Source organism: Pleurodeles waltl, chromosome 4_1 (genome assembly GCF_031143425.1).
Source record: "Pleurodeles waltl isolate 20211129_DDA chromosome 4_1, aPleWal1.hap1.20221129, whole genome shotgun sequence".
NCBI lineage: Eukaryota > Metazoa > Chordata > Amphibia > Caudata > Salamandridae > Pleurodeles > Pleurodeles waltl.
The window spans coordinates 561,853,162-561,874,951 of NC_090442.1; the positions used below are offsets into that span (position 1 = coordinate 561,853,162).

The 21,790-nt window shown below is 38.9% G+C and overlaps 1 protein-coding gene across 10 annotated transcripts in view; it reads right to left on the reverse strand.

Moving 5' to 3' along the window:
• Positions 1 to 21,790, reverse strand: part of FOXP2 (forkhead box P2) — a 261,065-nt gene that overhangs the window by 101,079 nt on the left and 138,196 nt on the right. For all 10 annotated transcript variants that reach the window (XM_069228942.1, XM_069228948.1, XM_069228946.1 and 7 more), the window contains exons 7-8: positions 11,892 to 12,105; positions 5,453 to 5,557 (exon numbers count right to left, since the gene is read on the reverse strand). In XM_069228942.1, the coding sequence (XP_069085043.1) occupies positions 5,453 to 5,557; positions 11,892 to 12,105 (319 nt within the window). The remainder of the gene's footprint in view (positions 1 to 5,452; positions 5,558 to 11,891; positions 12,106 to 21,790) is intronic.

The window sequence follows — 21,790 nt, forward strand, 5'->3', positions numbered from 1 at the left end:
AGTGCTTTATTCAGTTGAATTAAATAAGGGCATATGTATTTGCTGGATTTGTCGGAATTCATGTTTCCATTTTCTTCATTTGTTTCTGCCTTGCTAAAATTAGTTTTAGAAATAATGAGGATTTTGTGTTATTGCTGACACTGAGTGTACAAGATCTAAAATCCATGAGGTGAAGTGTGCTTTTTCAAGTTTGGAATGTAGGCCTTAGTTGTCATGCTTCAATCTAGGGGCTAAAAAAACGAAGGGACAGATTTATAAAAAAAAAGTAGTGCTGCGCACTGCTGAGCCAAAATCAGCAGTGCTGCGCAGTTTTGAAATGCTGGGATGCGCTGTATTTACAAGACTACAGTGCACCCCTACGTTTCCCCCTGCACCAGCACCAAATAAAGCAGCCTGAGCCAATGCAGGCCTCCTTGCGCCATGATATTAGGGTGTCTGTTTAGAGGGGTGTGACTGTTTAGGTGCAGGAAGGTGTTCCTTCCTGCACCTAAACAATCATCCCTGGCATTTTGCTTCTTCTATGTGTGCCGCAGAATACAGAACATATGGAAAAAGAAAAATACAGGGAGGAATACAAGTATTCCTCCTTGTTGTGCCATGCTAATGCCACCTCTGGGGTGGCATTAGTTTTTGGTGCTGTCACAGATTTACGCCTTCTTTAAAATCTGGGGCAGCGTCAAAAGAAATGGGTGTTGTGGTGGAATGCCCACAGCAACATCAATTGTACTCTCCTCTGATGCAGAAAACTGTGTCGGAGGGGTCCATATTTACATGAAGGCATAAAGCGACAAAAAGTTGCATTACACCGACTTCTAAATATGGAGAAGTGGTTAGCGCACCGGAGTGTCACAAAAAGAGATTTTTTTGGTGACGCCACATCCTTATCAATCTGGCCCAAAGGGCCTCATTTACAAGATCCTTGAGCCACCGTTGAGTAATATTTTTTGGACGCAGCAGTGGAGCAAAGCAGTCCCCCACACCGCACCACATTTACAAACTGGCACAATGGGACCATTGCACCAGTTTATAAAGCCTAGCGCTACATTATACCTGAGCCAGGTATAATGTATACAAGCTAGGTGTTCCTCCGTTAGAAGCCACACAGAACTGCTGCAGTGAAATCTACAAGATTTCACTGCATCTTTCTGTGCCTTCACAGCATCACTTTTTAATGCCTGCTCACAGCAGGCATTAAACTGATGCAGGGTTTTTGTTGAATGGGGGTCTCCTAGCATTGCTGGAGTAGCATCATTTTTTTGAAGCTAGTCCAGAAATGCGTCATTTTAGCGCCACAGATGCATCAGAATTTCTGATGCATCTGTGGACACTGTGCGCCATGGAGCACTGAATAGTAAATACAGCACTACCATAGCATCATTAGTGGGGCACAGAGCAGCGCAAGAAATCTGACGCACCAATGGTGAAGTGTCAGATTCTTGTAAATAAGCCCCTCATTTTTACATTATACTAGAGACCTTTCATGAGTAAGAAAGTCTTTCTGACTTACACAAGTACTATTGTTATCCTTTTCAAATCACAAACATGAGGGGGCATAAGAGAGGCTCCCTCTCCTTATACTGTGATGTAAAGGGAGTAATCAGTAATTTGTGACGTTAGTTGTGGTTAGAAACCATTGAGCTGTTATCAACCCCCAAGTTGTTGCAGTCACTGAATAGAAAATGGAAAGTGGGATAGAAACTATTCTGGAAAGGAAATCGTGCCTGCCAGTCACAGGTTACATCTTTATCCAAAAATACCTGACTTTTCCATGACATGTCATCGCATCAAGGCTGAGAGGGCCAGGAAAAACCTTTGTTCTTTGATAATGGGACAAACGTATGCTTTGGAAGAGATTCCTGAATGCACCACCAGGTACATCAACAGATGCACTAGAGGATGCAATGAAATGTAGAGTAAAATAATTGTAATGGCTTATGCTTAGAGCTTTTTTAAACAGGGAAGATAAGATATATAATCTTGTTGATTATATATCTTACCCTCTCTTGATAAAGGACAGTTTTACGAATCTGGGAAGTGACCAACTATTACACTTCCTTGAAACTCTAAAAAAAAACTAACCTTTAAAAAAGTGTAGGGGGGCTTGAATACTGTGAAATAAAACAGAATTATCCGCTATCAGAAATCTTCACGCCATTTGAAAGGTATAAGCCTTTTTGCATTGGCAAGAATGATTATGTAACATACAGTCATATAATATACAGAAAAACAGAATGGATTATATTAAAAGTACCAAAATCTTGCAACTTTTTAAACTTCTACCCATGCATAAAGAGAAAAGAATATAGAAACATCTAATATTGTTGAAACAACATTACAAATACAAAAATGACCATGCATCTCCTGTGTTACCAATCTTCTTAAATTATATTTATACCTAGGACGAGTTGACAGAAAGAGAAAAAGACTACAATCTATTAAATGATTATCAAGAATTGCTGAAATGAGGAACTGAAAAGAACGAGGCCATAAATATTTTGCTACACTTTTCAACTTTATTCATATTTTTCCAAATGAGATAGGTATAAATTTACAACACAGCAGTTCTTTCCTCCTCTTGCATTTTGCAATCTTTTTGCTTATACATTGGCTTTGAGGTGACACTTGGCACACGTCTCCCTCACTGTGCAATGTTTCTCCTTTTCACCCTTTCTAACTCTCTCCCATCACTTTCTATTGCAAAAATTTCCTAAATTTGATGCATCTTATTTATCAATAAATTAATTTTGTCATAATGTCTTTGAACACATTTTTAAAATAAGAATTTTAAAACTTGGTAAAGACCATGAAAACAAGATATAAATGAATAAAACAAAGCTGACCAGCCCGGATATGCATGGTAAAAGCAATATAACACAGGCAGAAAGCAATTCAATATCTATCTATGGTAACTTTATCTACTTTGTCTATTGGACCTCATTGTGCAACATTTGCCCTGTTGACAAAAGAAAGAGGTGTTACTGTTGTGTTTTTTTACTTATCATTATTGTACAGCATTCTGATACCAGAAAGGGTTGTATGCGCTTGATCTGCACTCAAATTAAAAAAAAACAATATGTACAAAATGCCTTTACATTTTAAGATATGTACTTAGTGTCTCAATTTTATAATTCCAGTCCTTTAAATCTATAGATATATTTCAGCAAAGATAAACTGTGCACTTGATGCAGCAGTTTTATCCAATAGGCTCATTATACAAAGCTATTACTTTTTTTGTTTGAGAGGTTTGTACTCTCTCACAGATGATCGAAAAAATAAAAACACTTTCAGGGACATTCTATCCAGTTGAAAACTAAACGTGACTTGGCGGCATTTCCACACCTAGTACAATAGGATGTAGTTTTAACATCAATTTCATTTAACGTTTTGCACAGACTTCCTTTACAATGACAAATAATTTACTTTACTCTGCAAAAGTGGATATAAGATCATTTATGGAAGGGTAGAAAATCTTTCAAAATTGAATCTCAAAGTGTATATAAATATCTATTCATAGATTGGAAGAAAATACAAGTAGAAGTACAATTTCAAAGTTAATATCGGTCATTTGTGTGGAAACTTGGAAAAAATGGAGGAATGGCTTAAGATGAATTTTTAAAGTGTTCTCCATGTGACGTATTTTGTATTAGAGCTTGTTACTAACCTACTGGACCTTCTTTTCAGTTGCCTGCAACAACAAATGCATGTTTTCTATGCTTTTGTTGGCAACGTGGCAACACACCATCGAGATTTTCAGTAAGCTAATTAATCTCATAGTTGGTTATTGTTGATGAGGCATGAAACGGTTCTTTTAACAGGCTGTCTGTACCATGACAACATTGCAAAGCTAGGTAAGATATGTATAAACTTGTATAAACTGATATGTACACTATGCGTTTGGATTTTTCATAACTCTGACCTTCAGCAGATCACCTGGTGCTACACAATTAATGGATACTGCCTACAAATTAACTTTGTGGAGAACACAAAGGACCTAATTAGAGTTTGGTGGACAGGAACACCAATCCGTCAAACTCCTGACAGGGTGACTGCAACCATAGTTGCGACCACTCTGCCGGACCTCTTACAAGTTTCCCGAAATGCTGACGGGTGGAAATCAAGGTTTCCACCCATCAGCGTAGTGGGAAACTGGCAGCGGCAATGTGTCAGGCAATGTTCACTGTCTGCACAGCACAGCAGACAGTGAACATTGCAATGGTGCTGGGCAGGTGGACCACCATGAAAAAGCTGACTGTTATCTCCACCTGCCGTCAACCCATCGGGATCACTGATCCCAGTGGAAACAGCGGAAACCTGACAGCAGTCCTGACCGCCAGCGAGAGGATGGCGGGCTCAAGATTACCAGCCTCATAATGAGGCCAAAAATGTTTACACATTTGGGCACAAGCTAAATGCTGTTGCAGTATGGGGTGCTTATGGCTGCAGAGGCTGACCTATTGTCCTGTGCTGTATGCTGTGGTGGGCAGAAGCACAATATAATTGATGCTTCAACAGACAAATGGATGAAGAGAGCTAAATGAATCCCCTATATATGTATTAATATGTATGCATTTTTAGGTATGGCATTACCCAAGATGAATTAATTATATACACATTTCTTGCCAGTGCTTGCTAAGGGTGGTTTTGGCAAAACGTACCATCTTGGCTAATTCCAGACCTGAGGGGTCATTATGACTTTGGCGGATGGAAAAGCCCATCCACTGATGCCCCAACAGGTCCCGCCGGCCCCATTAAGAGGTTCCCGCTGACTCAGCAGGCGAAAACTGTGTTTTTACCCGCTGGCACAGCGGGAAACAGCCTACATCATTGTCTCTGGCTCTTAATAGAGCCTGCAGCAATGCTGTAGTGCGTAGAGTGCACCAGCACCTTTTGTGATGTTCACTGTCTGCAAAGGGGCTGGCCAGGGGAGGCCCTGCACTGCCCATGCCAAGTGCATCATCAGTGCAGTGGCCCTCCAGGGCCCCCTGCACCCGTCGAAACCAGCCTTTACATGGCAGTGCTACTGCCATGTAATCGCTGCCGGAGAAGGGACTCGTAAACTCCAGGGCAGCTTTGCTTGCAGCGCTACCCTAGTGGATTAGGATCGTCGGACCAACAAAAACTCGTAATCTGGAGGTGCTGGTGATCCGACCGTGGCGCTACATCCACGGTCTTAATGTAGCAGTCGGACCACCACATTGGCGGAGGTCCGACTGCCACCATGGCCCAAACCTTCTACCTCCTAATGAGTTTAGATGTACTCAGCCCATTACTACAAGAGTTCATGTCACTCATGCAACACAGACTAAAATGGCAGGCTTCTGAAATGCTTTTAAAATGGAAAGGAGGTGTCTGATGGATTATTGCTTATGAATAGTTACATAAATGATGTTTGATAGCAAAACATTACAGTTTTCATCTCAAAATATATGACTATGGCTACCAATCAACTTACTTTAGAAACTGCCCAAAATCTTCACAAACGCTTTCACACCCAGGCCATTTGCAAACTCCATGGCCATATAGTGTATGAGAGGCCCCAACCTCTTCATGTGATGAGCTGTGGCAATAGAACACAGATTTAGATTCATATGTAGTACTACAATCATTGAATATTTCTAGTGCCTCTCAGTACAGTGCAGTCAAGAGACATTCAATCATTCTGCTGAAGAGATTACCTGCCAAGGTTAGATGGTAATGCACAACAGTGATGACAGAATGGACTCAAGCACTGCTCTTCACAGAGATTAAAACAATACAATCCTAATTAGATAATAGTTTTTTTATCTAATGGAAAACAATATATTTTGTCAATAATGTGATCGGCAACAGTAAAACTTAATTAGTATTTTATGATCTACCCAGGAGTTTTGAGACCAGGTAGATACTCCAGATCAGCCTAATGACGTTTTAGGGTGGCAGAAACCCAATAGGTCGACTGACCTTGTAGGTTGGTAAATATGGGATGATTTTGTTAAACATTCATAGTTTTCTAAAATCAGTGAAAGTTTATGAACAAAATGTAAAACTGCACATATTACTGTAAGATATACAACCTTTCGATATATGATGTGCTGGGAAATAGACACATAGTTTCACTAAGGAATGGCAAACAGAAATGTTGCAAGCAAGTAACACGTACATTTGCATCCCACAACATTGAAATATTCGCATTTGTGGACATAGTGGAGAGTCAGCAATGTTGGTAGGACACCGTGACTGGAGAGAAAGGAATACTGGGACCATAAAGTGACAGGACAAAAGGCAGTGAGGAGAAGAACAACAGACAGGGTAATATGAGAGAACCAAGATACATAAGAGTGATAGATATGTATCCTGGCTAAGGGGAGGGATAATAATAGGGCACAACTATAGAAATGGTGTTGAGGGTGATAAGAAAGAACTCAATGTCTAGGACACCTTGAGGTAGAGTGAGATAAGCAAGGGAGGCAGTGATGAGGAGCAGGAAAAAGCGACAGTATGACTGACATTAAGATAGTGAGTTGTTAATGAGGGGCAAAGAAGGGTAGGTCACAGTCATTTTCCAGTGCCTCTGCACAACAACAGTGAAAAAGGTGGCAAAGCAGGTTAGTAATAAGGGGAGTTGCGGGTGTGACAGGGACAAATATGGTCAGCAGGAACAGCATGCACAGTTAAAATATTGGGCAATACAGTGACCACAGCACTGTGTAATTCAAAGTAGTCTGCCTGTGTACCTGTAAAATGTAGGTAGGACATTTGCAGTGGCAGGGCACACAAAAAACAATCCATGAAATTGTAGTCCTAAACCTTCCAGCAGCAATCCTACTCATAATCTTTTTCACCAAAAGAAGATTTTTATAATTCTGCTAACCTTGTTGAAAAACCCACCTCTAATTAAATAAATACATAGGTGACTTGTGATGCATCTAGTCGTCTATTGTAAAGAAATGACATTACCACTCTACTGTAGTAACAGTGGAAAGTCAGGCTAGCAGCTATTTAAAAAAAACAAAAATGAAACACTAGTTTCCTTTCTGCTGCTCTATTTTTTCTATGTGTACAGAGACAAGCAGAAAGGAGATACATGTTTTGTACATCTTAGGTAATGTAAGAGAAGTTAGAATATTTCTCAATGTTACTACACATTCCAAGACCGTGCACCTTTTTGTTTTAAATGACTTGTATAAAACTTATTCTAACATCTTTTTTGGAACAAATACAGCTTTTTTTGATGTTTTCAATTGTGCACTAGAGATTCTACTTTTAATCTTCATGTTTGTAAACATGCTCTCTCTTTTATGTAAAAGATCTACGCACAAAGAACCTAAGTGGTTTCAGGATAGGCAATGGTGGGACCATGAACTATAAGGACTAATGTACCCCCTGTTGTACATGATAATAACACTGCAACCCAACTTGGAGTCCCAGAAGCTTATAAAGGAACTCTTCCTTCATGCTTGCTCCTCTAGTTATCACGTAAGGCAGGGGTGTTCCTTATCTCATACATATTTAAACTTAGCAAATCTCAAATGAGCATAATTTGATTACTCTTCTTCTAAGCGATTACTTGCAAAAGTCCACCCTGTTTGACAGATGATCCTGATATTGTTTCTAAACAGTCCCCAAAATTTCAGTCTAAATAATTTCATTTTATATGGAATATGAGAAGCATAGGAACAGCATTTTGCCTTGCTCTAAAAGACATTGAGTAAAAAAGTAAATAGTTGCTACGTATATTATCTAAAAACAAACCCTAAATGCAATGTGCCTCATTCTGCTAAGTGAAGTGATGTTTACAATGAAAATAAATATAAAACATTATCAGCTGTAGCTTACCTATTAAAGTAAATTCTTTGTCATTGGAAGGGAAATAGGCTATACGCTATAATACATGGGATTCTGCAGTCCCTATATACAAAATGTCTGTAATTTATTTACAATAGGCGACTAGTGATGCACTGAAAAATGATATAGCCTCTCAACTTTAATAACTGATTACAGTTGAGCTCCGACATCAGAGTGCCTGCTGCCAGCACCTGAGGAGAAAGGTAGGTCAGGTCATGGAGCATGATTCAAGCAGAAGTTTAAAGGAAAACAAACATTGCTTTTTTCTCTTGCTCTGTTTTTCTACCTGAACAGAGACAAGCAGAAAGGAGAAAATGTTTATTTTTTGCATTCCTTCGTTAATTATAAAAAGGCTACCATCTAAATGAATTGTATTAACATCTAACTTTTTTTACATGTTTAACTTTACTCCTAGATATTTTATATTTATTCTTCATATTTGCAACCATATTCTCTCTTTCATATGAAAAAGCTAGTCACTGAGGATTTAAGTGGTTTGTAGGAAAGGTAATGGTGTGACCATACATTACAAGGGATAAAGTGCCATACATGGTAAGAATATTGGAAGTCACCTCGGAGTTCTGAACTCCTCAGTAACTTCCAATATCCTTAAAATGTAGGAAAGGAGTGCTTTATCCCATCTATGACAAAAATTTATAATACAACAAAAATTTTGTTTTTAAATATTTTATAGCAACGTCTGTAGAATGTCCTGGAAGCAATGATGATAGTAATAAGCAGCTGCCCTCAAATACTTTAACAATGTTTTCCTTTACAGAATGAAACTTGAAAGTAATGTGCTTCCTCATTTTTTACCAAAACTACATTATGTTGATTTATAATTAATTATTCTGACCAGATCATGTGACCCCAATTAAAGGACCTCATTACAAGGCTGGCAGTCCAACGACCGCCAGCCTTGCGGTGACGGTCGAACTGCCACAACTCTGGAGGTCCGACTGGCACATTACAACCCTCTGCCCACCAGGGGACCACTGTCTCTGCTGGGAACGTGGGTCCCGATGGTAGACGGCAGCCGGAGTTGTACTCATCCACAGCAGCGCTGAACTCAGTGGGTCCCCACCATGAGAAGGCTGGTGGAAAGCCAGTGCTGGGGGCCACAGTGGGGCCCCTGCCCAGCACAATCAGAATGCATACTGACTGCTTTGCAGACAGTGTGCATTCCGAGGGCACTATGTGCTATGGTATTGGCTTTGATTCCCTTAAGGGAGCTGAGACCCATACTGTAGCACTGCTCCCGCTGGGCAGCCTGCGGGAACCAGGTATTACAATGTTCCTGCCAGTGAGCCTGGAGGGAACCCTGTAATAAACCCAGGGGGACGCCACCACCATGGCCGTGTAGTCCTCCTCACAAGTTTGGCGGCCTCACAGTGGGTCGGTCAAACTCATATTAAGGCCCCATTTATGAGTGGTTCATACCAGAATACTGTTCACAATAGATTTTTTAATTTTTCATTCTATTAATGCTTTTGTTGTTTTGGAGCAAAAGCCATTTCTCCCCCCAAAAAATAAATAAATAAAGCATAATTAATTTATCTTTATCTATCCTGGGCATACAATTCTATTCATAATCAAATCCCTGCCAGTTTACAGGGATTGTTGAGTCTCTCCTTATACTAGAAATATTCTTCAGACTAATGCAATTCTTCTATGTACTTTCGTAAAATGTCTTCTTAATTATTCCTCACTTTTGAATTCCATATGTTTAATTATTCCTCTCACAAGCCGAAGTGTACCTAAGAAAGAATTAGCTTATAAGATTGTAGTGATGTCTATTTTTGACATGCAGACAGTTTTTGGAGACCAGCTATAACGAATGCAAAGAGGACACTGGGTAATGGTGCTTTGCTGCTGTGCAGAAAATAGAGCTCCATTGCGGGAAAACATACCAGCACTCCACTGAACAGCAGCTTTTGAAACAAGCACATTTTGTAAATTTTAGACTAATCTGCTTTTTTCGATTAGGCAACAACATTTAAATATACCCAAATTACATGCATGATGAAATAAAATCAAACTCTCATGTTGTATACAAAGTGACACCACCAGATACTTCTAACTAATGAAATAAAATACGTTTGCAGTATCTTGATTTTAAACACTAATGAATCCAAATAGCTTTAATTAGTGTATTCATTGGGACTTTATTGCAATCAGTAGCTAATTAGTTAAATGACAAGCACCGCATACATCAGAATGGAATAATTGACAGAACTGTGCAAAGATTAAGAAAGATTACATTTGTCACCTCATCAAGACGTGAGAGAGCAGGGGAAATGACATTTTAGGCATACAGTATGGCTTCTTTAAAACTGAACTGTCAACGTCATATTTTAGCATGCTAGACTTCTTATTATATTGATTATTACTATTACTACTATTATTATAATTATTATTAGTAGTAGCAGCAGTATAGTATCATTATCATCGTTATGCTGTAGTAGCATCCTCATCATCATCATGATGTTTTACATTCTATTTGACGTTCTCTTTGTCCTGAGATGATGGCAGATGCTGTTTCTCTTCCTAATATGGATGTCGGAAGCAAAATAAAGTTAAAAAAAATATTCAATTCGACCTAACAAAATTAGGCTAATATTCCTGTGCTCCCGAACTATTTGTGTGTTTAGGAATTGCCTGTTGCATTGATCCAGAGAATGACATTTGCAAAAAGAAGCACTGTTCTAACTCAAACTTTTCTATGTAGAGCACCATTCAATTAAAAAATCACATTTCAGCAAGCACATCTACCTAGGCCAACAGGTAATGGCAATATTTATCCCACGGCAATATTTATCCCACACGCTGTTAGTAGCTATGTCTTTTCACTACTACACTGTCTCAGCTGCATTTCCCGATAGCTCAACCACCAAAATTTCATTCAAAGTAAGACCTCTAGATTTCAGGTAAACTGTGTGTCATTTGGTGGACAAACCTGTGTAGTGAACCTTATCAGGAATCAGTTGTGTTTACAATCATCAGAACAAAATGAAACATTTTGCTTTGTTGCTAAGACTTGGTAGCTAGAGGACAGACAACCTGCAAGTAAGTTAAATTAATTTTAGCCAGGGACCTTCCTGAGTAGACTTCCAAAACATATTTACTTCCACTTCCAATATACAGCTTGTGGGACAATTATCCGATTTGGTGCTACTCTCCTTTACAATACACTTGAACTGTTCAAGAAATGTGAAAAAGTGTACTATTTTAGAGCCTGATTTGGAGTTTGGTGGATGGGATATTTAATCACAGACGTGACAGATATCCTGCCTGCCGTATTATGGTCTACATAGGCTATAAAGGGATCATAATACAGCGGATGGGATATTCACTAGGTTTTTGATGGGGTAAACCCCTCTGCCAAACTTCAAATCCAGCCCTTAGTTTTTCATTCAAAATACACTAAGAATGGTGGCTGACATTACAATGGGTTGATATATACGAGAATCAAGTACATTGCTAATTTATGTGGACATACTGGGATAGAGTGTGAAATAATGGCACATTTGAAAAATGTCTTGCCAAAGTATCTCATCTTGCACTGGGCAGAGGATGTAACTGAAAACATTACTTCTGCAATGTGGGATGCTCAGATCAACTGCATTACAGATGTAGAGCAACAGCTGGGAGAGTAAAATAAGTGTGTATGAGATCAGAAAATGAGCCACAATCCTTTTCACATTTGAGTCAGTTTCGGTTCATTTCCATTACTATGCACTTTGACTACCAATGTTCAATGATGTTTGCTAACTTGTGTCAATGTATAAATTGTCTAAATGAATGTATTTAAAAATATAGTTAGTCGGAAATTCCTCTAAAGCGACAATAAAGGAACCTGTTTGATAAAAAGTCTAATACAAAAACAAACATATTGGCTGTTTGAAGATTGAGGCATAGGGTGTGCACAATTTGGTTGCCTTCCGTGGGGGAAAGAATCATAAATGATATTGAGTAATTTGCCAGGCTTCATACTTGCAGATATTGAAGATCATTGTAAAATATTTATATAAAAGTATATGAGAACAGCAAACACCCTCCACGCTTACCTGTCCCGTCGAGAATTTAGAACTGAGGACTGTCCATTGACTAAGGAATGGTGCGTTATTGGTGGTGATGCTTTGGAAGTGTTAGAGGAGGTAGTAGTAGAGGAATTGTTAGTAGTGAGGTCAAGTCCTCCATGTTTGATGCCATTTTCTTCCATGCTGTGGACTCCAGTTACTTCTTTCCACAACTGCTGAATTTCAGCAGGGCTTAGGCCAGCTGTAACAATAAACACATCTTTAATAGTAACACAAACTCAAATTTTGATAAAATATGGTGGCCTTTGTGGGGACAATGACATCAACATAAAGGGGCAATGGTATTAGTATTTTCCTTGACAGATCAATGGGTGTTTCTGCAATAAATTGGAGCAAAATTCATAACTATCCTTTCAAATATTCCTGTTAAATCAGTACAACAAACAAACATCATGTGGGAATATTTTAATAACATCTTAGGGCTCCAGGTTACTCTATGCTGAGACTATTTCCACAGTGAAAGAGAAAAATCATGTGTTAAAATATGATCTGTTCGAAACAACTCAGAAACTTAAAGCTTTATATATCCTTTTGTGAAAATCCTCATGCTTCAAAATGTGCTGCAAATTTTGTTTGAGAAACGCAGTTTTCAGAAACCTTGAAAGGAGGGTATTTACAATTAAAGGAACATTATAAAGATCTATGGGTCCATTCACAAAGAGGTTTATGTGGTAAGGTGATGTCTATGTCTGCAATTTTAGGAGTAAGTATACCAACTCGTGAGAAAAAGCTATAGGAATGCAGTGCTAGCTTGTTCCCAAAAGTGAGATGTTAAATAATCTAGATCATAAGCAATTTTATAAAATGATGTAAAAAGAATATGACCTTCAAATATTGCACCATTTTGTATTCAAAATACCAAGGACAAAAGGTACACGAAATCGTCATGGACACTCTAGTCATGAAAGTTTCAGGCCACTGAAGTTCGGTTCTGTTTTTGAAGGTACATGAGCATTACCACTCATTTTTCACTTTCGGTTAATTTATGATGTGTTTTGAGATTTAGAGCCAATTTTAACCTTGTCTCTCCTGTTCCTCTTGGTGCCTACAATAAGGTATTTATCCTTATATATCCATATTGAACAAGTCACTATTAGAGGATTTCGGCTAAGAGCCCCCTTCTTTGGGGAGCCCGTCAAGCATTGCAGCGCCGGCTTGACGAGGAGCATTCCCAATGATGAAACCAGACATCCATTGTGATGCATGAGGGTTCTTGCTCCTGAGTTATCAGGTCCCCCTGTCTCACTAATTTTGGAACAGTGTACCTTTTGTTCTTGTGATTAACATTTATGGGAGACTGTACACTGGACCAGTAATTCTCCCGCCCCCCCGCGGTTTTCTTTAGATTTGTATTCAAAATAGCTTCATCTCAGTTTCGGAAGCTTTACAATATTTTCAAACAGACAGATTACTCTTACAAATCTACGTTTGGGTCTCACTAGTCATCTGAATAGTTCATAGATCAATATAAAACAGACAGTTTTGCATTGTCCAGTCACCACCTCAGTCACTGCTACAATGCATGGAATACAGCCTTAAGTGCACAATCTACAAGAACATTCATGATTGAATATTAAGATCAGTGAACCAAAAGCACAATGTACCCTTGTTGCAGCTAATTGAATTATAATGTTATTTTAACAATATAAGCAGCACATTGACAGTGTAAAAAACAAAATCATCAAACAACAGAGATACCACAGACCATGGGAGCCTCCGCATCACCACTGAAGACCATCCCAACTACACTTTTGCACTCCAGGCAGTGCACTATTGTTGATAACAAGGTCTTAACCATGATGTTGGAAATTGTGCCCACCATCTTTTGGGTTAGGCTCCAACTTCAATAGTCTTAATATTAAAATTCTACATTCTACAGCAGTGCATCCCATCCTGGCTGATCCTACTCAGGCCAACTTAAAACATAACCCTATTCATTCAGGGTGCCATACTCCTGTGCAAATTTCAGAAGGGAGTCCAATTCTCCTTACTCTTCTTAAGCACCTTAAGGCCTATCTTTCATAAATAGCTCTTTCACTCCAGAAATTAGCCTGGAGTCAGGAAAACCACTGCTGGAAGGTGGGAGGATCCTTATCAAGGCCACAAGATGCTATACATAGGCTTGAAACAGCCATGGCAATGAATATAAATCTCTGTGCTTTTGCAGGCACACTGTCATCACCAATTCCCTAAAGTATAAGATGAAGGGTCAAATCTAAATCAAGTTTAAGACTCACATACAAGAACTTTGCAATCTTCCCCCAAAAAGGTTTAAGGTCCCGACACCAACCAAACATGTGGGAGGCATCGGACTTTAAATTGATACTCGGGACAATAAATACCATCTGTCCTACCCCAAATGGCAATTTTCCGGGGAGTAGGGTACAGATTAAAAAAAGTCTTATAATGTTGTACCTGAAAGTTAGCATATATTAAGATCGAGCACCCAAGTTTCAGTGAGTCAGAGAAAGCCTTTTCTGAAGTCCCTAACACATCTTGACACTTGTCGATAAATTTACCCAAGTCATCCACCATGTATGTACTCAGAAATCCATAAAACTGACTGATAGAGCAAGATCCCCCACCAACCAGATAATCTAACAAGCCAACCTTCTGGAAACCACTGACCTCACCCACCTTTTGACCCAGAAAGTCCCTGATCTGAAGGTATTTAAAAAGATTCTTTCGAGGAATCCCAAAGTGGTCCTGTAGTGATTCAAAAGAGACAATTCCATTGGGAGAGAAAAAGTCTTGCTATCTCACAATGCCAGTGGCCATCCGGTCTGTCACTGGGTATCCCCTCAAAATATCTGGTAAAAGTAGGTTGTTCCGGATTAGTACATAAAAGAATAGTGACCCGACCCCAGCTTTTAACAGATCAGAGCCCAAACCTTGTAGGCCCCCTGTAATGTCTTAAACCAGACTTTCTTGTGGTAACTAGGTTACAACTGTCTCATCAGACTCCCTTTGGCCACATTCTCCAGCAGAAGATTGTATGTAGAGGGAATATACTGCAGCCCTCCCGACTCATTGAAAAGAGGCCCCAAATATGTTTGAGCTGCAGCCCAATAGTAAAGCTTTAAATCTAGAACAGTTCAGCCACCTCGCTCCCTGGGTAGAGTTAAATACCTCAACGGTCGTCTAGGCTTAGCATAGGCCCAGAAAACTGAGTCACCACTCTATTCATGGTTTGGAACTAGAAGTTTTTAATTTCTAGAGGGATTGCTCAAAAGAAGTAAAGTAATTTGGGCAACAAAATCATCTTGATAATGTTATACCACTTGTTAATAGAAAGATGCAGATTGTTCAACCTCTATAGGTCACTGCCTGCGTGTTTCGATAACGAAGCCTGGGTCGCTTCCACCAACTTGTTCAGGTCTGCTGTAAGAGTGACACCAAGATAGGTTGCTTCCTTTGTTACCCTCCCATCATTCAATCTATCTGAATAATTACAAACTACTTGGGTCTTACTCGGATTCAACAAATAGCCTGAAAATTGTCAAAATGCCTGCTTGACATCTTCTATTTGAACTAATGCTTCTGTCGGCCCGGGGGTAACCCTGGAGATCCGGGCGCCAATCTCAGAACAGGCCCTATTAACTTTCCTTAAGGCTCCCTGAACTTATTATTTGGCTCAGCTTTAAGACACTCGTTGTGGGCCTCCTCTTGCATCTGCTGTATGGATTTTTATATAAGGCTAAGTGGGCTCTCCCTTTTCCATATGAGACTTCTGGACAGCTCCCTGCGAAGAAGGATCACCTGGTAATCTAGTATCCTTGGGAAAAGTCTGTCTCGTGACCGAATAATCTTATTTCAGAGATTTGACCAGTTCAGGACTATTCCACATGTGAGCTAGAAGTTCTACTTCACATTGCTTTGATTTCTTGTCACAATCTTTCCTGCATTTGACAGTGCTGGGTTCCTTCTCTTCATTATTTAAACTTGTTTCTGTTGAGTCTAGGGACCCCGATAGAATATCCTCACCTGCGTCGCTAAATTCTGTGACGGAGGATTGCAAGTCGTCCGTGAGTGTGTCCTCTGTGAGCCATGCTCCGGGGAGCCCCTAGTAATGCCCCCTTCTGGCATTACAGTACCAGCAGATTCTGTAATTGGCACATGAACATCAATGATTGGACTCACTATGCTCTGTAAATCCAAAGGGATAACTACAGCTGAGCTTCCAGGTTGCCAGGACACACCAGTGTCATGACCTCCATTCATACCAAAATCAACCAAATTCTTACCGTCTGATCAGTTCATACATTTGATAATGGAATCCTTCATGGACTGTACCCCCTGGACCACTCTGTAAAGTAACCTTTGCCTGGGCCCCCACCAGACTCTCAGTCTTGCCACCTGGGAGGTCTCTATCCGAAGTGGCTACAAACTGTCTTATCAGTAGGTCTTCTGCCTCAGCCCCGATTGATGATTGGCTGGTCCCCAGTGTGCTCTGTGAGTCCGGGCCCATATTATTCTCACCAACAAGAGACAGCTCTCCCCTCTGAATTCCTTTACCACCCTCATTGCTGATGCCAAAAAGAAGACAGCAATTGTATGTAGCCAGGATGCCTGGCTGGGCAGTGACTCTCTCTCTTTAAAATCCGTAGGCTGATATGCCCCGGATGCTGCCTCCTCCTATCTCCGTTGTTTCGCTTTGGGCTTCATCACTCTGATGCCTCCTCGATCTACAGTGATGTGCACCATACCAGCCAGCAGCCGGGCTCCTGCCTTCACGTGTACCGGCTTAACACATTTTGGAGGCATCTTGTCCCCCTCCGGATAGCTGCTCCAGCTATTAAAAACAACAACCATGAAAACCATGAGCACATCAGGTGTGTCCATTTATCTTTCTGAATGGCGAGCCCTAGAGACTCTTCTATTACGGTGGGCTGCTGCATTCTCCACCTGCGGGGCAGGAGTAGAGATCTGGGTGGGGGTGAAAGGAATCCCTCGAAAGGACGCCACCATTACCACAGCTCAATTGAAGCTGACATCAAGTCTGTTAACCGGGGCCTAAATCCGGGAATCCCTCTGTGAAAGTCCAGAGATGAGGGGTTCTTCCTGCCCAATAACCTGAGAACACCAACCTGAGTGGGAGGGGGCTTCACCTGCCCTAGCTGATCGCCATCTTACACAGCTATTTAAATTATATTCAAGAATTTAATGAATACACCCATGAAGGCATGCACTGCACTCGAGGGAAAATAGTGTGAATCCATTATCTTACAATTTTTGAGCCTCCCTAATCCAAATCTATTGAAGAAGATTTTAAACAAGTACCATCAACAACGATTTTGGGGCATATTAAAAATGAAGAAAAGTGATTTTAAACAGTATTTGCTGCTTATGTAATAAGAAACACAGCCAATGAATGTTGCATTAAACTTAAGTCTATATTCAATTTTTTAAGAGTTTATAGCAAAATTATTCAGCTCCGATTCCTGTTACACAAACAGAAATGTAATTCAGCATCAGTTAGTTACATTTTTAGCCCTGGTGCAGATCTTTTTGAGATAGGACTGTTTAGTCTCTTCAAACAGTTTCAATGCAGTGAACTGGAATTCCACCTTAAAACTTGCAACTGAAATTTAGCATGTAGGTTATCAAAAGTGAAGCACGTCCCAAGTACTCTGATATCCTTTATTGAAAGTCACCTCTCTTGTACACCGGATTCATTTTGGGGATCTTTTTCCCCAGAGATTAATAGAACCAGCTATTTAAACATGCTTAATGCATGAGATGATAATATGACTGATGCTCAGATTATAGGAAGCAAGATTTCATATTGTCCATGCTGCAAAATTTGTACAATATTGATTTTATCCATTTTCAGCACTGGGGCACAACTTTGTGTGATATATTTTTGAATAACATAACTGTAAGTAAGTAAGCCAGGATTATTATGCAAAAAGAAGGAACTTGTATCCAAGCAGCAAGCAAAGCAAGTGAAGGAGTACTTATCCCAAGCACTCTAATCTTCCTAGCAGGATGTAAGGCCACTTTCCCACCGTTTTTTACAAAACTAACAATTGATGTCTTTATTGCTATGAATAACACAATCCCTGATATACTATGTCAGATATGTCTAGATTGTTAAAGCTATGTTGCCAAAAAATATATGCAGAAAGATACAGGTTGGCTTCTGACTTTTATTCTTCAATTCAACATCTATTGGAAATGTAATTATGTTTCTAATAATGGATGTAAAATAGTACATCATAACAAAAGAGAACAAGAATGCAGGTTAGTGTGAAAGGGTAAGAATGCAAATGCCTAAAAACAAATGTTGTAATAACACTGACTTGTTGACCAGTAGAGTGAAACAAATCACCTATGGCCATATCTGGATGATTCATTCTCTTTCCTGCAGTACACATTTCAAAACTGTGGTAAATCTATTGTGTGTTTATTGGTGTGAATGAAGGTAATCATTGTATTTCTTATTGTTCATACTCACTTTTCATTAAATATAGATGTGAGCTAGGACATTCTCATAACGCTCTAAACAAGATAAAACAAAGGGAAATGCACTGATATTTGTATCACTTTTCATTTTCACATATACACTCTCCAGGGGTGATTTGATCATCTTCTCATCACTGCTAGCCCAGGGAGTTACCCCTTCTAACTTTTGTGAGCCTATTCTAAATTTTGCAACATGTCTTCTTTTCTTGGAAATGCAGACGCAATAATGTATTCCTCATACTCACTCTGAGCTTTTATTTCAAAACAAGCCATAGTCTGTGGGCAGCGCACAAGAAAGTTAGAAAGCACTCAGCATATCTCAGATCTGGGGCTAAGATGTCAAACTATTCCTTAATGATGCAGAGAATGGTTAAGTTGAGTAATTAACTGATTTCCTATTTAGCAAATCAATGCCACTATGACCCTTTTTACACCCATTAAGGGCAGTAGGATGGTTAGTTTGGTTCTATGGCAAACCATATCACATTTTACAGATACAGATGTACCACAGAAAAGGTTCAATCATTACTGAGAATTAAGCGTCCGTTTTACAATTTGTTTCCCTGATGTAGCCCAGTTTAAAGATAAACATCAGGAATGGCATTTTAGTAGAAGAAGGGGAGCATATTTAACCTAACAGCAATTCATGAAGAATGTTTGGCAAAAGAAATAACTCTAGAAAAAAGGGAAACGTGCACACTGTATATTTTACCAAATAACAGATGATATATTGAAAGATCATCATATTGAAAGTAATCATATAATATGTATACAATTTGCTACTGAACAAAATCATGTATTGTGTGCATTTATGAATTTACATACTGAATAAAGGATAGAATATTAGATATGTCAATTCAGAACTTCTACAGATACTTAAACAAAAATTGTGTTTAGGGGGTTGTGATACATTAAGCAAACAAATGGAGTTGACATATTATATCCATTGGTACTAATCTTCCATTTTACATTTCAGAATTTCACAAAGAATGCCTACTAAAATATGACAATCACCATGTTTCACTAGGGGCATTCTGCTTTCCAATGTGTACACAGAGAAACATATGGAATTTTGCACACAGAGAACACATCACATAGGTAACTGACAACATATGCAAAAGAGAGCAAGACACATGCAATAGGCTGGGCATAACTTTCACCCCGGAGATAAGAAGATCATCAAACATGCTTGATTGAGTTTTCAGAGAAATCTGTTCACTTCAGAATATACACAAATATATTGTAATAGAAAGAACATAGGATCAGTCTACTTGATGTACTGTCATAGAACTAAAATATATAGGGAAGAGATAATCTGATATATTTGTATCAAATGACAAGGCAGTCCACAATGCCCTGGGGTCGATATAATTCCAAACAACTTTCCTAACATTTCTATTTTTGCTCATTTGAATTACTATTAAATTTGGTGTTGATTATTGAGGAAGAGGCTGCCCTTTGTTTTTCTTCTGCTTAAGTTAAATCATAAGTTACCCACACTTCAGTGTAATAAATGGATGTACACTTGCAGCTTGATGACCTAAGCAGCAACTTCTTTTTGAGAATATATGTCTTTCAGCAATGGATCGTGACCTAGGTAATCATCAACTACATTTCTAAATGCCAAGTGCCCCAATACAGCCTAAGTAGAACTAAAGGGCTGCAGACTCATTTGGAATACTATTGACAAGGCAAAAAAAATAATGTTAAGGGTGTCACAGAAAGCCCAGCATGGAAGACTGTTTACTTTATCAATAAAGCTTTCAGATCCATGTTTGATGAATGCTACTTAGGGTTTATCTAATAGACCATGAAGTATTACATTACATACTTTTCAGCACTGCCCAACATTGGAGTACAATGCATAATATCTGAAATGTACAAAACCAGGCTGCTCAAAATGTTAACATATTTTAGTTACATGAAGATTAAATCACCTTGATTAGATAAATTATGGTGGTGGCATTGAGCAAGAAACAAACAATAAGATCAAGTTGTGGTTATTGAATATCATACCACCAAATTTCATCAGAATCTTCATTTGTTTAACACCATTAGTTTCTCTTTCAGGCATAATGTGGGTCCTATTCTCTACTTGAAATAAGTGTTTAAGATCATGTGGGGATATTTCCTCCTTATGTGTGATACACATGCAAAGCTGTCATGTTATGTTAACATCATAATACCTAGATTTAGTGTATCATTACACTTAAAAAAAAGAAATGATCTTTCTTCTTCCATGTTTTTTTCTCACCTTTTCATTTTCAATCAACTATATTTATTTTTCAGTGTTTATTAATAGGAATTTTAAAACATATTTATGCTTCTATGCATGGCAAAGTTTAATATGCTACTTGTACATCATTAATGAATGTTCTCTCCATTTGTAACCACTATGTGTTTAGCAAATGGCACAGCAAAAGTGTAATAACATTTTAAAAAGTGTTGTCTGTATACTATGAGGAAAAAAGGTGCCTACTACTGCTGTCATTATCCCTTTTGTATTCTGCTTCCATTGTCTTTCAACTCTATTTAACAAAATACATTAATGCAGCATGCTTTCACATGATTGTTTCTACTGGGTGTGAGGACACAACTTAATATAAAACCAAGTATGATACAGAAAATGGTATAAATAAAAGCAACAGAATATTTTAACGGATGGCCCTAAATTAATAGAAATGAAATGCTCTTAGAAACATTAATCTATAAGAGGGTATCTCCAACCAAAGTTGGCACTGTTAACTAATAGATATGTGTTTCCAGTTTATGGTTCATTGTAGTGTTTTAGATGTGTGCCCCTTTAGAAACATCTTGGAAGTAGAAGTACTCCAGTAAGACAAAGACATTCACTTTATAACTGAGTATATTGTTTCCAGAAGCGGAAGACTAAGAAAGAACATGGAGGACATGTTCCATCAGGGCCATGCTTTATATGAAAACACTTTCTTTCTCTTCAACTGTAAGAACTGCAACCTTGATTTGAAAAGGCAAGGTAGAATGCACAGAAGGAAACACATCAGAGTGATAAACTTGCCATTGCTCATATGACTATATATTATCATATTGAACAAGACTCCTCTTGAAAGAGAACATCTAGCAACACAACAAAGGAAAATGTGCTGGTAAAATGAACTGTAGCAGATGTCTTTTAGGGCGCTCTAGAGATCTTAATTCAAGCCTTATGCAAGTCCAGGCCCATTTCTATGGAGAGTAAGTTCCATGATGTGTTCTGTGGTGTGAAAAACAGAACAAGAATTCAGTTAAAAAAATATAATTGCTAGGTTTCCAATTCTTAAAAGGCTTCTTTCCTGCTTGAGCCTAGAGGGAGCAATACATTATACACCCAATCTTCTAGACACCGGATTGTTAGCAACAAGGTTCCTGTAAGTAGTGTCTAA